This window comes from Pollachius pollachius, assembly GCF_949987615.1.
Source record: "Pollachius pollachius genome assembly, chromosome: 8".
Lineage (NCBI taxonomy): Eukaryota > Metazoa > Chordata > Actinopteri > Gadiformes > Gadidae > Pollachius > Pollachius pollachius.
The window spans coordinates 11729571-11746707 of NC_136941.1; the positions used below are offsets into that span (position 1 = coordinate 11729571).

General features: G+C 46.6%; 1 protein-coding gene across 1 annotated transcript in view; it reads left to right on the forward strand.

The window, feature by feature from the left end:
• Nucleotides 1-17137, forward strand: part of magi3a (membrane associated guanylate kinase, WW and PDZ domain containing 3a) — a 97071-nt gene that overhangs the window by 51039 nt on the left and 28895 nt on the right. Inside the window, exons 2-4 of the mRNA XM_079742353.1 lie at nt 2318-2434; nt 8061-8180; nt 15094-15306. Coding sequence (XP_079598479.1) covers nt 2318-2434; nt 8061-8180; nt 15094-15306 — 450 coding nt within the window. The remainder of the gene's footprint in view (nt 1-2317; nt 2435-8060; nt 8181-15093; nt 15307-17137) is intronic.

Here is a 17137-nt window from a genome sequence, read left to right on the forward strand (position 1 = left end):
AGCACAAAGGCTTCCATTGTGTCCCGCATGGCCCCTGCACTACCAGACCGGCAGGCTGCTGATTCACTGCCCCCCCTCCTCACAGACACACACACACACACACACTATCTCCACTCCACTCACTCCATCCCTTTCACTTTCTCGCTCTTTTCTTCAGCTTTTTTTTACCTGTGGTTATGATGGAGAGCACTAATGCTTTCTGACAGGCAGGCAACACAAAGGATGTACCGTTTGGGTGTGTGTGTGTGTGTTTCTGTGTCTGTGTGTGTGTGTGTGTGTGTGTGTGTGTGAGAATTTGCATGTTTACAGGGAACGTGTGATGACAATTAGTATCATCTATTGTGCTTGGTTGAACCCCTGCTGAACCTTTCAGAAGGAGGCGGTGGGGAGCGGGGGGGACATGGAGCTGGAGCGATATTCCCACCCCCTCATACATCCTTGAACATGGGAACGCTGCTGGTGTGTTGTTATGTTCGGATTTTCATGTCTCACAGCTTCTGGGAAGCGGGAACCGCAGTGAGCAGCTGTGGTTCACGGGTTCCACCAAGAACCCTGTGGTTCACGGGTTGTACCATGAGCCCTGTGGTTCACGGGTTGTACCATGAGCCCTGTGGTTCACGGGTTGTACCATGAGCCCTGTGGTTTACGAGTTGCACAGTGTGGTAAAGGGGAGGCTTCCGTTTCCTCGTCCTACATTTCGGGCACTCACCGAGCCAGCCAGCCATCCCTACTGTTACATAATGGGAAGGAAACATTCCCCTGCGTTCACCAGCACCACCGCTCGCTTGCCGAGCGAACCGAGTGTTTTCTGAAGCCAGTGCCGCCCCACCCTCCTCCCCCCCTTCTCTCCCGTGACCCACATCACCGGCTGTTTTCCCAGTTGGCAACAGATAACCGTCTGAATCAGTCATGGGAACGGAAGCTGGCACGGCCTTGCTTTTCGGGGGCCTCTGTTTTGTCACCTCAGAAGGCAAAAGGAGCATTTGATGTAATTTCCAATGATAACTGAAATGGGAGTTGGCTCTCCGACTGTGTCCCATGTTTTATTTACCAGCCTCTGGCTGCCAATATCCCTCCCCTCAAGCAACGGCGCCAATAACGGATGGAACTGAAGCGGCCGTCCAACTTCCCGAGGGGAGAGATTTGTGTTGTTCATCGCAGAATGCTCTTCTGCTTTATAATGTTTTATTTTTCCTATGCCTTGGAGAGAAAATATTTCCTCTCGTGGCTACCCTCCCGTATTCAGTTTGAACCCATTCTACGTTCATACCATCAAGTGAATGCGTGGGGGGGGGGGATGAGCAGTCATTAGCGGCTCCGAAACAGAATTTTAAGGATCTGTATCTCCAGTATATTATGTAAATCTTTAGATGGTGAGAACAATAAGACATTTGCAAGTGTATATAAGTGCGGGGAAAACACTGGTGCCGTCCACTCCTCCTCAGGAATTCTGAGAATAACATAACCAACATAGTTCTACAAACTGGGTCCACTGTGTGTATCTTGGGAGTCACAGGGAGGGGTGCGGTACACACTTCACAGCCCGGCCCTCTGCTCACCACAGGGTCTCGGCCGTTATTGAATCCAGACAGCCGCCGACCAGTCAACGTGATTGAATAACCAACATCGCGGCACACCCCCGACAAACAGGCCTGCGCTCGTTTCCTCGGAAAACACGAACATCTGGAGTCTTCAGGGCTCAGGGAGGAGGACGGCCAGGGCCGACGCCCGGGATGTGTCTCCCCCCCCCCCCCCCCCCCCCCCCCCGCTCTCTCTCCCTCTCTCCCTGGCGCTCTGCAGCCGTGAGGAGAATGCTAAGCAACGCTCCTCCTCTCTCAACTCCACCCCCCCCCCCGCCCTGCTGCCGCTGCTCAGGGGGTGCGGCGAGACAGTGCCCCCCCGCCCGCCTCCCCCATCCCCACCCCCTCTCCCGTCACTTCCTCATGCGTACATCATCCGGATAGTTGGTAAATGGGCGCCTCCTATTAATGTTTCATCGGGCGTGACAGTTCCAATATGCCATGCGAGCCGCCGCCGACCAGACATCAGAACCTCGTCCCGCCGAAATTGCTATCCCTTCAAGGTCATTTTTATTTTTTCCAAAACATGACGTAAATCTTTTCCGACTTCAGGTGGGGGGTTGTGGTATCATTTTGCGTAGCGTTAGCCCTTACCCGGGTCTGTGGAGTTCTTCCCTGTGTGTTCGAGTTGATGCAGTCGGAGACTCTGTGGCCTGGCTGTGTGAGTCCTGTGCTACTCAGGGGGATTGAAGGGGTTTGGACATGGACTGATGTTTGTTTCTCTCTGCCTCCTCCAGGTAAGGTGTTGAACACGGACCTGCGGCACTACCTCAGCCTGCAGTTCCAGAAGGGCTCCCTGGACCACAAGCTACAGCAGGTGATCCGGGACAACCTGTACCTGCGCACCATTCCCTGTGAGTAACACCTGCACGCTCATCCCTCTCTCGCCGGCCACTCGTCCACATGGCTCCTCCTCCACAGTGCCATGTGTGTCACCTGATTGGTTCTCGTTGTCAGCGTCACTTTCTCCTTCTTGTGGTGGTTCTTAATGTGCTAATGGCTTACTCCAAACACACCTAGATGTGCTTGTGTATTTGGGATGATACAGTTTGAATACTTGACACTTCTGTAGGAGTTGTAAGGACAGAGAGAAGAAAAGGGTGCAAGACAGCATGACAAAAGGAATAAGGCACGTCCATTGTAGAGAGGAAGATGAGCAGCGGAGGGTATAAAACAAAATACAAGCAAGGATATGTTCAGTAAATCTTGACATTGGAAGATTTAAGAACCGCAAATTGATAAACAAGCAAAAAGCAGCTAGGTCACCCTATGTTTCTTATTCCAGCCATCAGAATCAGAAAGAGCTTATTGCCTTGTAGGTTTGAGCACACAAGGACTTTTCCCTGGTGTGTGTTGAGTATAAACTACACAGATGCAAACACCCCTAAAAAAAGCGAGGCGTGCAAGCGCGTGCGTGCAGAGGTTATTGGAAATAGGATTATGTTCAGGAGGAGCCTTCAAGGGAGGCACATTGCTGCCCCCCCGCAGATGTTCCTGCACGCTTCAGCTAGACCGGAACCTTCAAGTTTCAGTATGAGCATGATGACGTCACCGCCCCGGCTTCTCAATGAACACTTGCAGTAGAATAAGCTGAGCAGTACGGCCGCGCCTAAATCCATGAGGATCACGAGTGTATGTTCAAAAGATGTGATTTGCAGCTGGCCTTGAGCCCAAAAGGCTAATGATGGTACTGGGAAAAAAAACAAACATAACAGCCCAGTAATATGTGTAATTTGGCAGTGAGTAGTTGGCTTATAACCCCTACACCACTGTGCCTTTTAGAAGGCTGGACAAGTTAGCGTTCCCTGCAGATCAGCTGGAAACGCTTCTTGCAACATCCCATCAGGGGTTTTTTCCCCAGTGGAAATACGTCCCTAATTTCCTTCTGCCTTTGTGCAGGGTGAGGCCTCATGCAAGTCCTCTTGCATGGGGAGTGAGATCTCTTCTCTGGATCCTCAGAGTGTCTGTTATTGCAGAGCGGTCTGCTCAACGCGTCTCGCTAGAGGATTCAACTATAGACGGCTATATGAATATGAAATGGTACGTCGGAAACGTGGAGAGATGGCAGAGATATCGGATTTATTTTTCCTCATGCTGAAAACACATTTACCATTTTTGTGTTATTCTTCTCGAAGATGAATTACTAAGGGAGCAATCTGACCAGAGGATCTTCCAAACTACATCTCAAATAGCATGCGTCCCGTAGGGTCAGTCGTATGCTGCGCTTCTGAAGAAAATCCATTTGATCTATTTTCCTTGATCCTGACATTTATGTTTGTTGTTATTATTTATGTTCTTTAATGTTGGCCCAGTCATTACCAGACAGCCTCCGGCGGTGTGCTCCATGCCCTCTGTGGCTGGTGTTTTTCTCCTTTGTGTTGTTATGAACGCTGCCTCTTCACAGAAGCAGACACTCTACACACATGCTTTTTCAGTGTTCCCTCTAGTGTGGCTGGCGTTTTCTTGTTTGAACATAGTCAATCTGTCCCTACGATGTGACACCAGTCTATAGAATACAAAGTACCTGCAGTATGTCCTCCTAAAATGTTGTTCTGTATCCAAACCATCCCTTTGAAGACTTATTATTGCTATTGTTACTATTGTTGTTATTTATGCCCTTCATTGACCTTGATATTCATTTGATCAATACAAATGATCTATTTTCTGATTATCAGAACATCCACAGAAGAAGCTCTCATCACATCTGTAGTCTTTTTTTTAAAGGAAAACCTAAATCGACATATTTATTATGAAAGTGATGGGTAACATATTAGTGATAATTGATCCTGTCCAAATCTAGACTAAATTTATAAACATGGATGAGATGTAAATATGGACTCAAATTGCCCTCTATGGGTTAATGCATGCTATTGCATGGGTTAATTGTTACTGGTGGTTGTGGGTTACTACTAGGTAACGCCAATCAAATGCTATCCTACACTAGCCAGAGCATGCAAGGTGCTTAAGCCAAACCTCTAAATGAGATGAAAATGTCTCCCTGGAGCGCAACAGAAGCAGGCATCTTTTCCATGTGGGTAGTGGCTGGTACCACTACCACTTCATCACTTTACATTTCTGTGACTTATTTAGTTTCCTTATTATTACTTATTTTTACCTATCCATTTACTTTGCATTGTATTGTTGCTGCTATGTGGCTGATGAGGTACCAAGTATAAGAATTTGACTCTTGTGTACTTGTACAATAAGAATATAATAAAAGCACTTCTGCGTCTGATCTGATAGTGGTGGGACCAGCTCAAGCAAGGGTGTTTGGTATTCCTCCAGAACCGTCCTCTGCTGCCGCGCGCTCATCAGACGTGAACTTGATCTGGTGTTAGAGTCTGTGGTTGTGCGCTCTCTGAGGCCTATCTCCCAGGGAGCAACCAGAGCGCCCTGGCAATACCAGCACATCTGGCTGACTTGGGGGCTTCTGAGGCCACCGTTACCAAGGACCAGTCTGGGTCTCAAACTACAAACCCACTTTGGTATAATACCAACAACTGTAATAGCTTTTCTTTCTGGGTCGTAACATGTTTTACATGCTATTCAATTAGACACAAATAACAATAAGCACAGAACGGAATGCTGGGAATTAGGGCTGTTTATACAAGCCTCTGTGTGAAAACTGACCCGGTGATTGTCACAGTTTCTTTCTTTCCAGTTCTCTCCTGTTAAGATAGATTAGAAAAAAGAAAGAAAGCAATTCCAACATTTCCTCTATTCAAGGTGCTTCTACGGGGGGGGGGGGTCATATTGGACTCCATAATGTTCCGTTCTCAGATGCTGTACTACACCCGTTCATCTGTTGGATCGGATCTTTATATTCCCCTTCATTTATTATTTTATCATTTTCATATATATTCAGTATTTTCAGCAGTGGTAGTGGAGGTGGTGCTTAACTTGGAGAAGAGGACTTACATAAACGGGCCTGTTATTTAATTCTTTAATGCCAAAATTGTAATCTCTCGTGGTCCGATGTGTGGTTTCCGGGCATTTATTCTTTCAGTTGATTTCTAAGTGAGAGTGTGACCTAGTTACAATAGAGCGATTCCTACATGAGAGACAGCATAACATTCATTTCATAACAATTTTTCTTTTTTTTATGTCTGACTACCCAAGGCAGTTATAATTAGTATATATATAAGTAACGATGTAAGTACTTTAAACTAAGTGTGCAACAGCCTTCGCTGTAGATCTTGCTGAAGATCTGAAACCTGGTCTTAAAAGACCAGGAGGATGTTTTCAATTCGCGGGGAGGACCCTGAAAGTATTCCTTTTTAGCATTTTCTACGATGATTAACTCAAGGATGACTTTAAATGGCACTTCCTAAATTTCCCATGCGTAGTGATTACGCCTCTTCTCATATAAAGTAGAAAAATCCTTGTCAAATGTAATTCACGTTTTTGAAAATTGCCTGATCGTGGCTGACTTATTTTGGCCTTTATGGGTTGAAGGACAACATCCGCCTCCCCCCCCCCCCACCACACACACACACACACACACACACACACACACACACACACACACACACACACACACACACACACACACACACACAGCTTAAGTCAGCGATGAGGAGTGTAATCCAAACCGTCATTCTGAAGTGACTTTGTGGGAAGGAGTAACAAGCCCACAGGGTGCAGTAGACAACACCTCGGTGACGGCCCACGGGGTAATGTGGTTTGCACAAAGGATATTGCATTACTTGACAATTTCCGCCTTTTGCAGAGCTTTCTCGAAAATTAAATCCCAATCTGCCTTTTCATATTTCCGAACACAAAGGGTAGTGGCTTGTGTGACTCCTTCCTCGTTTCACCAGGCCATCAAACGGCGCCAGGAAAACTAATATTCTGGGAAACATTTATCACCAAAACATAATCTACTATAATCACGAATGTTAATGAGTTACATGAGTGGCGAGTGTCTCCAATGCTTCCAATGGGAAATACACACACACACGTACGTACGTAGTACACACACGTACGTACATACGTACGTACACACACATACACACGTGCACACACACACACAAATACACCCACACACACACACAGTAGGTCATGGTTGAAGACTAGCTTCCTTGGCTGGATCCATCCATGCAGTTCGTACGGCACCTACATTAACTGGATGGTTTATTCAGGAAACTAGTTCCCAAGTGGCCCAATCCAACCAACTAATCTTTCTTTGATAACCCACATTTTTACTTTGCCTTGCACACTGACATGGTTGCTTTCATAAAAAGTTGGCACGGTTTTCTTCACTTGATTCTGAAATGAAAAAAACTAATTAAAACGTCAAACATTGGTGCACATTTCATTCCAAGATTTAGTAGCTGTAATGTTTAATATTGGGCTTCATTTTCTTGCAATTAGTCTCTCCCCTAACCTACCCTGCCTGACCTGCTCCAGTGTTTATACCATTGGTACAGAATTACTTCTGGCTCCCTCTTCTTCTGTTCAGAAGAGGCTGCAACACATGTCCATTGTCCATACCAACGCTAGCGTTGGCGTATTTACTTGCTAACTCGTTGTTCCTATGGGGGTGAAACTAATGTACGGTAAACTTGATTGATTGATGACATGCTTTTTTCTCGTAAGAGCCCTCATGGAGCCAAGTATTTGATTTAATAGAGCAGGATCAGGGGAAGACACGCTGGCAGCATTGAACATCAACATTGTTGCTACAATGAATGAACATCTCGTCAGTAGGTGTAACATTGTTCGCAAAATTAGACATTAGCCACACTCAGTTGTTTTATAACTCAAAACAATTAGATAGCACAATGGGGGGCGTTGTACATCTAGCCACATAGGCCCATCTGAATAACGTCTAAGGTTTCCCGCTATGATCATTATCGTGTTTTTCCTCGTTTCTTGTTCTACTTGACTCCTGACCTCATAGAACAAAAGCCCTTAAGCAGCTATCATTCATTGGCTGTGGTTAACCATTAAAGGAGGATGCACTGAACACAAAGGAGACCTTTCATCAACTTGAAGGATATGATCAAATATTCATTGAAATGATGGAGCTGTCCTGTGAATGCTTCCTCCTCCCTGTCCTCCACTGTTTTTAATGTATCGTTGAAGATCACTAATGCAGAGAGGGGTTTGCTGCCAGATTGAATTCACTGGACATTTGTAGGACAAGGTAGAAACTGTTCCCTGGGATTTTTCCAGTTTGAAAAGCGGTGAAGAATTATTTGCGACTGAATATAACAAGGACAGATCTGCCTTCAACGATGAGATGACATTTAGAGCAATGGAGACATCGATAAGAGAACAAACGGGGCAATAGGGGTTCTGTGTGTGCATCAACCACAGAAGGAGTGCTATTCAACCTGGAGTGGACTCCCGGGCCCGGAGCTCAGCCAACGAGGGGCCGTTCAACAGATCAATCAGACCCCTGCCCTGTTGTGACCAGCGTGCAGGTTGTCTCGTCTCCTAACTGTGTGTGTGTGTGTGTGTGCCACCCACCATCAGGCACCACCCGGCAGCCCAGAGAGGGGGAGGTCCCTGGCGTGGACTACAACTTCATCAGCGTGGGCGAGTTCCGGGTGCTGGAGGAGAGCGGGCTGCTGCTGGAGAGCGGCACCTATGACGGTACGGCCCCCACCCCCACGTGTGTGTGTGTGTGTGTGTGTGTGTGTGTGTGTGTGTGTGTTTTCTCCCGTCCTTCCAGCAGAACCGCGTTTCCTTAGATGCATCCGGGCATTGACTCTGCAGCAGAAAAATCCTGGAAAGGGCTGATAAAAAAAAAAAAAAAAAAGCCTACGCAAAGGCCGGGCAGCGCAGCATAATGACATACTTCCTAAAAATAGGGCAGCGGTGAACCTCGTTGGAAGAAGCATCGATGTTTGTCTGTATACTCTAGCTCTGTCCCACTCCATTACGCTCTGCCTCTGGGGAAGACCGGCCTGGGCCGGGATGAATGCCCCCCCCCCCCCCCGAGTCAAGCCTGTTGCCTATCGTTGTTTACTGGGTCACGCGGCGATGCCAGTCCACACATACACATACACAAAGCACAAAACCAGGTCACCGTCGCTGGTTATGCATAGTGGCGTTGTGTTGGAGCAGTGGGAGAGCGCAGTATCCCCAGGTGACTGCGAGGCTATTTTAGCAGGGAGAAGCAGGTCGGCCCCGGCATGGAGGCGGACCACCTCACCTGGCCCCTGTATCGGCCCCTGACCCAGACCCTGCGGCGGGAAGACGGTGCCCCCCCCCCCCCCCCCCCCCCCCCCCAGCCGGAGAGAGAGCACCCCGCCGCCGTATGAATGATGGATGCGCAGAGGTCGGCCCAGGCCCCGTCCTGCCTAATGGACCTCCTAGTGGCTCAGCCCGCGGAGGCTCCCCGGGGCCGATCGCTTCAGGGGCCCGCCCCTGTGACCTCCACATGGCCCCCACTGCGGCACTGAGGAGGGACACGTTGTGAGGACAAACATACCCTCACCCACATGCTAGCACTCAAGCACACACGCACGCAGGCACTCAAGCACACGCACAAACCACACACACGCATGGACAGAAACACGCACACGCACGCATGAACAAAATCACACACACAGGCAAGCACACAAACACATGGACACGAACACATGTAACCAAGAACACACACACACACACACACACGGACACAAGCACACAAACGCACACGCATGGACACAAGCCTGCATGCACGCACACACAGAGACACACACACACACATGGAAGCAAGAACACACACACACACGCATGAACAAAAGCACACGCACATGCATGGACACAAGCCTGCACACACACACGCGCCCACACATGCACACACACACACATAGCGGAAGAGATGATGAGAAAAATTGTGTGTGAGTTTAATAATGCAGATCCTGAACAGTGTTTTAAGTGGTATAGCAGCATAACGACGAGCGTTTCCGGCTGGTTGCTTCTGAACTCAAAGCTAGGCTGTTAGCCATGACTAATCCCCCAGACCTGTGAACCAGATCAGCCTGATCTTGTAGTTTCATAGTTTTAATCCGTCACTAAGACACACACGTACACTTCTCTGAACCTCTGGAGGCGGTCCGGGAGCATTCCACAGATCTTTCTTTTCGTTTTCTTTATGTGCAAGTCTCTTTAGAAATAGTAGAATGTTATTCAGAGACGGATTAGATGGATATTTAACCAAGCATAATGCAGGCAAAATTGTCAGGTTTTTTCTCTTTATCATTCATCACTTGCGATGCACACAGTCAGCCTGCATCACAATGCACACTGACAGCATTACAAGCGAGTCCGGGTGTCAAACATTTACATTTTTAATTTGAATAGCACATTTAGAAAGCAATGCATTTCAAAGTTGGTTACAGCAAGAAACACCGTTACACTTTTTGTCCTATGTTGTCTTGCTGAAAACCATGAAAAACATGAAATAACTTGATACAGCAAATAATACAGCAGATGATTTAAAGAAAGAAATAAAAAAGGCTTGCTAGCTACCTAGGTCGCAATGGATTGAAAGGGCTCTTAAAGTTGGAATAGAACAATGGCAAGAGAGAGGGGGCTGACATTCAAAGTATCTAGCGATGATCGGAGAGAAAGATCATTGTAACAGACAGGATATAAAGTTTAATTGCCATTAAGAATATCCTATCATTAATGTAAACAAACACTCTCTCGCTCACTCACTCACTCACTCACTCACTCACTCACTCACTCACTCACTCACTCACTCACTCACTGATGGAGGGGCACATGACGCAGCACAGAGCTCTTGAAGCCTGTGATGTTTTCCGGTGTTCTCCAAGACATCAGCCGGTGTTTGTTTTCTCCACAGCAAAAGTGCAGAAACCATTCAGCTATAAAATTACAGGTTTGTATATTGACTTGACTCTTGTGTGTGTGTGTGTGTGTGTGTGTGTGTGTGTGTGTGTGTGTGTGTGTGTGTGTTTGCATCTGTAGGGTTTTTGTCAAGAAATGTGTGTCTAAGATACTAATGTACCAGCAGCTGTTGTCTGCACTGCAGATGGAAACAAAAACAAAATCACAAACTCTGAAGTGGAAAGACACACACAGAAATCGGCGCATGTTGCGGTGTGCTTTTATCGTATTTTTATTTTATTTTAGTTGCAAGCGGTATGCTAAGACATTTCTTTGATCACTGAAAAAAAAATAAGTACATGGCTAATTTAAACATTAGACTGACAGAAGAACGGTCAATTCCAGTCTTCGTCTGGAATTTGGAAGATGTATCTGTCTATTTGTCAAGTCAAATTGTCAGTTAGGATCAGAACGATAGGTCACGCGATGGGTGAGCCTAATGGGCCGAACAAGTAAAGTAGATATTATGCCCCAGACAGGAGGAAAAGGAAAGGCAGATATTGTTTTCATGGAAATTTTGGAGGATATATTAATAACTGGCAAAAATGACATTGTTTTTAATTAGGGTTATGTTTATATATTTATTTTAACAAAAAGATATTAACGATTCAAGCAGTCCAAAGAACAATCTGTGTGGCGATGGGTTTTCGACACAACACACACGCTGATTGTATTTAGTTTTATATTATAGCCGGTCATTAAATTAGATTGATTCGTTTAAGCGACATTCAATATTTTTGGTTTGTTTCAGACAGATGGAACACACAATTATTTGTGCGATGATGAATAAATGAGGTCCAATAATCAATTTGAGAGACAGTCATTAGGGTTCAGGCCTACTTAATTTATTATAGTTGGACTTTTTTGCTACTCGACACGTCAATCACCCAGAGAAAAACCCCTCAAAGAAACACCTGAGAACGGAGAAAATATAGTGTTTAAGCGCCAATCCCACGCAATAGAAAACCTTTATAGATGACGGATGGCATCTCCCTTTCAAATGGCTCGATGTCACTTCTGTCAGACAAATGATCAGCACAGTGTGTTTCTCTCTCTCTCTCTCTCTCTCTCTCTCTCTCTCTCTCTCTCTCTCTCTCTCTCTCTCTCTCTCTCTCTCTCTCTCTCTCTCTCTCTCTCTCTCTCTCTCTTTCTTCCTGGCTCTCTCTCTCTCTCTCTCTCTCTCTCTCTCTCTCTTTCTTCCTGGCTCTCTCTCTCTCTCTTTCTTCCTGGCTCTCTCGCTCGCTCTCTCTCTCTCTCTCTGTCTTCCTGGCTCGCTCGCTCGCTCGCTCTCTCTCTCCGTCTTCCTGGCTCGCTCGCTCGTTCGCTACATCTGCCCGGCCATCCGTCTGCACTTGTTGCGGTGCCAGCAGTTGGGCGTGTGACAAAGGGTGGGAGCCAGGCTGGCAGAGACGGATAGCGGGCGACTGTGAATCCCACGCGTCAAGCGCTTTTTGTTCCAAGACTCTCCCTGTTGTGACGGTTATTCACTGAGTAATACGTTTCATCAGCCATGTGTGAACGTTACATCGCGCATGACGAAAAATGAATCAAAAGCGCCCGTGGGACACCGCGGCGTGGTATCTCACGTTCTCACTCGCAGACGGGACTCATCAAGTATTGATTTGAAGGAATCCATGTGTGCTCGTTGTTGTTGTGTCGAACGCGGCTACGCTAGTCTCGAGCGTCAGACTTTGGATCTAAAGTCTGAAGACAGACAAGCTCAAATCTGGGTCAACGCGGAGTTTCACTTTCTTTCACTTTCACAAAGTAGTAAGCTGTATAAAAGGGTCTGTTTAGGTTTTGAATCAACGCCGTGTAGACTGGCTACTGTAGTAAGACACTTTGTACACAAAAGTGTACCAAACCCCCTGCTTAAATCCTCATCCACTGCTACAGAAATGACCCTCCCCCACCTCTCAAACAGTTTTGCAAATTCACATCAAAATACCTTGGGACTGCTGCTGAATTATACATGACAGCAGTTGGTGGCTGCCTTGGATTGGGATTATCTTGACTTTAAATGTCCTTGGGGAGACCACCTCGTCTGTCTTGCTTCTCAGGCCACCGGTGTGTTCAAGCTGTCTTTAGAGAAGTGCTAATGCATTGCCAGGTTGTTTTTGGATGGTGAAGCCCTTAAAGGGGTTGTACGTAAGGGCACATTTTGATTGTCTTTTAGTTTCTTACCGATCAGGTATCTCCTCACTGATTGAGTCCCTATCAAAATTGATTCAAAAGCAGTTCCGATTGGTTCAGGAACACTTTCTTGCCCAGTAATCAAAGGTGTGTGTGTGTGTGTGTGTGTGTGTGTGTGTGTGTGTGATATGCAACACAGTTGGCTGAGAGGATGAATTGTACCATTATCACGGTCTAGTGCAGCAGTGTCTTTCTTCCAAAGAGCTGTGAACTACAGGACACAAGTCTGTTCTTCTCTGCTCTCAGGGTCTCTCTTTACAACATTCAAAATGTACTTACGGCATAGTGTGTAAAGTGACCATGAAAGCGCAGACAATATATATATTCCAGACATTTCCACTTCTAACAGATCACATTTGAAAGCTAAGAAGCTGTCATCCAAAAACAGACGCATCAGAAATCTTTGTCTCATTAATGTAATTACAGTCCTACCCATCAGGGGCCTTTGTAATAAAGCAGCCTGGTGCTCAGCTCAGTCACACAGCCCATGGCTCACTTTAGGTTAAACTCCCCGTCCGGTCCACCTTCTCCTCCACAGAGGGCAGAGCACGACGCAATTGCCCAGCTCTAATTCACCTTCTCCTGATTCACCGTCCTTTCATTAAACTCACGAATTCATAGTGAATTGGAAGCGGAGTGCAGTCTTTTTGGACCAGATGCTAATACTGTGGGCCTGTGGGGGATTAGAACGGTTTATTGTACGAATCAAAGGAATGGAGTGTGTTTTGTTTCTGCAGAGCTCTGACCCACAGCAGAGAGTCTAGATTAGAGTTGTTTTTTGGGAGTTACCAGTTATCTCAAAGTCATTGTTAAACAGTGGAGTCATCGTGTCATCTGGGATTCTTTCTATTTCTCTCTGTTCTTTAATTTTCTAGCTGAGCAGTAAACGTCGATATTCTCTAAAAAGACTCCAACCTGAACAAAATGAATCGCAATGTTGCTCATAGTAGAAATTCTATCCAGTCATAATGAAAATGAAATGAAATCAGCTTAATCAAGTGAACAAATGACATTTCCACTGAACGCAGAATGTCTATGAGGTATTATACATTGTGTGTGCCAAGCATACGCATTATGTATTTAAATTTTAATGGAGCGCATTAAGCTTCCTGCAAATATTCATTGCACTTCCTCTCTCGTCGCTCTCTCAATCTCTCCCAGCTGCCTCCCTTCAGTTCTCTCTCTACGTGCTTCTATGCTGCATCTCTTTGCCTCGCACCGTCGGTGCAGAGTACGTCTCAGCACCACCGCCTTCCCCCTGATTTGCAGAAAGGCAGTAGAAATTATGTTTTCCTATTAGGATTCAGCTCTGTCTTTAACGCTTAGCAGCCTCGCACAAACACACCAGTGGTTTGATGCTTTACCGTTAAAAGAGAGGGAGAGAGAGAGAAGAAAAATAACAACCAAACAAACCGCCACAGTGGATCGATATCTTTGTATACCTCTCTGATCGCAGTGTTCTTTTCATTCAACGTGTTGGCTCTCAGAATCTCAGTTAGAGAGAAGGGGTCATCGTAAACAGGGTCACCTTGCTATCTTTCTCTTCAAAGAAAGAAACTGGAGACACTTTTCTAGTTTCATTGCAACCATAAGTGCACACACACACACACACACACACACACACACACACACACACACACACACACACACACACACACACACACACACCATATCTCTCTCAAAGCCATTATGCACAGAATGCAGCTATACAGGAGTCGAGTCAATATGCAAACCTGTAATTCTCTTGCTGAAAGGTTTCTTCACTTGAAAGTCAACTCACACAGAACAGATGCACACAAGCACACACACAATGGAAGACAAGCATTCACTAAACCACAAATCTTCTCAGGATGGGGTGCTGTCTGCCGTCTGTAGGGCACCCAGATGACCGTAAAGGCAAGCGGTCGGACCTAGAGGAATAACTCAGGGGTTCCGGTCCATGGCTTGGCATAACAACTGGATTCAACCGTTCATTTGGGGTCACTCGCTGTAAATCTCCCCGTTCAAGTTTGGGCGTTGGCCTTTTGCGCTGAATGCACCGTCACTTCAAGCTCCCCTTGTCGTCCTCTCCATTGATTTTGGCCTGCTAATGCCGTTCTCTGACTTTCCAATGTGGACTCATGTTTGCGTGCCCGAGGGACCAAGTCCAACGATGTCGGTGTGTGTTTTCCTAAATTCTAATGTCTCTGTCGATATTCTGTTTTACATAGTTGGCCATAGTCTGACTTGCCAATGTGGACTCATGTTTTCGTGCCCGTGGGACCAAGTCCAACGACGTCTGTGTGTGTTTCCTAAATTCTAATGTCTCTGTCAATATTCAGTTTTACATACAGTAGGTGGCCACCACAAAAATAGTTTGACTCGTCGCCGCAATTCTTGTATTATTGGGTGTGACTAGTAGCTGGTGCCCATCCCCCTGTCCAGTGCCTGTTCCTCTGAGTCTGAACTGAGCTTGTCCCCGGTCGGCACCCAGGGAACTACTACGGGACGCCCAAGCCCCCCGCCGAGCCCAGCCCCGTGCAGCCCGACCCAGTGGACCAGGTGCTTTTCGACGAGGAGTTTGACACTGAGGTGCAGCGCAAGCGGACCCCCTCGGTCAGCAAGATGGACCGCAAGGACAGCGCAGCGCCGGAGGAGGAGGAGGAAGAGGAGCAGCAGCGGCCGGCCCTGGTCAACGGCGTGAATGGTGAGGGCGACATAACATTGTTCACCATGCTTTTATTTTGAAAAGCCTAGTGTTTTACTTTAGGGCTTAAGGTGACGAAAGCAAGGATCGATAGAGATTATCAAGATTTTTCAATATGTCTCCAGCATATTTCGAGCCATATCGTGGCCATTTTACCTTCACTTTAAGTCTAAATTAGTTTTTTTATGACGGTTGTTTATTTTCAAACAGGCTAAGGCCAACAAGACTCATTCAAATCAGAACTCTGGATAGCTGCTGTCCCCAGCCAACCAGGGGTCTGTATTAGCATCTATAGAACACATCCCTATCTATTACCTAGCGGCACTAATGCCGATTTGATTGGATAACGGCAATCAATAGGTGTGGTTTATTTTAAGGAAAATGTGTTTTGTGTTCAAAGAAATTTGTGTCTGTATACAATGTGTAATTTGCAAAATTCATGCACATGTCGTTTTAATGGGATTCGGTTTAGTTGCGATAACATGATGACCCTGATCCTATTTAATTGTATGTTTATTAGGCTTTGGTATTAGTTTGAATGTAATGTGTACGGTTGTGGAATCTTTGCGGCTCTTTCCTAAAGTTTCGGATTACAGGGTGCACACACACATTCACTGATAAGCCTGCTAATCTTCCCAGAATGCAAAGCACGCCCCGTTTGTCTCTCTCTCCACAAAATGTCCCTTATTTTCGCCGCGGCTATTTCATCCCGCCAAACCTCCTAGGGATTAGCTGTTCTGCATCAGAGGTCAGGAATAAATCACAGCAGTCAGAGTCCAGCCGTGATCAGTGGCGGGTCCCTCTGGTCAGAGATAGATTTGTTTTGTCCTTGTTTTGTATTCCCAAAAGGTAATCCTGACTAACCAACTGCATAAAAAACAAAGTCAAAAAACTTTAAAGGCCCTGTGTGTCCAAGCCAATGGTGTCACAATCAATGGTGTCACAGTCAATGGTCTCTCAGCCAATGGTTTCACAGCCAGTGGCGTCACAACCAATGGTGTCCCAGCCAATGGTGTCACAGCCTATGGTGCACAGCCAATGGCGTCACAGCCATTGGCGTCACAGCCAATGGTGTCTCAGCCAGTGGTGTCACAGCCAATGGCGTCACAGCCTATGGCGTCACAGCCAATGGCATCACAGTCAATGGCATCACAGCAAATGGTGTCTCAGCGATTTGTGTTCCAGCATATGATGCCTTTAGGGCTGATTATGGTTCCACGTCGACACAACGCAAGGGGGTTTACAGACCCATTACGTCCTTGCGGACCCTCCTTGCGTCCACCGCAAGGGCCTGACGTGCTGCCTCCAAGAATTGTAACCTTGCGTCGAGGCAACGTAGCAGCAAGAGCTGTGATTGGTCTGCTCACCACAACCCGACGCAGAACCAAAAAAGGTTCACGACTGCGTCAAAGCGTCTGCCTGGTCATTGCGCTGCGTCGACATGGAATCATAATCAGCCCTTAAGCCAATCAGTTTAGAATTACAGCGTGCCAACGATTTGTCATACACCTCATACCATCAGTTCACTTTCACAGTTGTATTATTTTGATAGATCAATAAATCAAATCTAAATGCAATTATGAAATGAAATATGCAATTAAGCATTTGCAAAGAAAGCTGGTTGCCCCGTTGGGTGACTAACCTTCTATCAACATTCATCCATGTGTCCAAGTCACTTCTTACAAATTGAAGGCCAAACTCGCAGCTCCAGAGCGGTGTGTCGGGCGCTGCTCCATCGTTACCATGATTTGTCCGGCCCGATGAGTCGTCCTAGCGAGCCGTCTGTCAGTCAGGACGCCTGCTGTCACTCCCAGCTCCACCATGCCCCTCC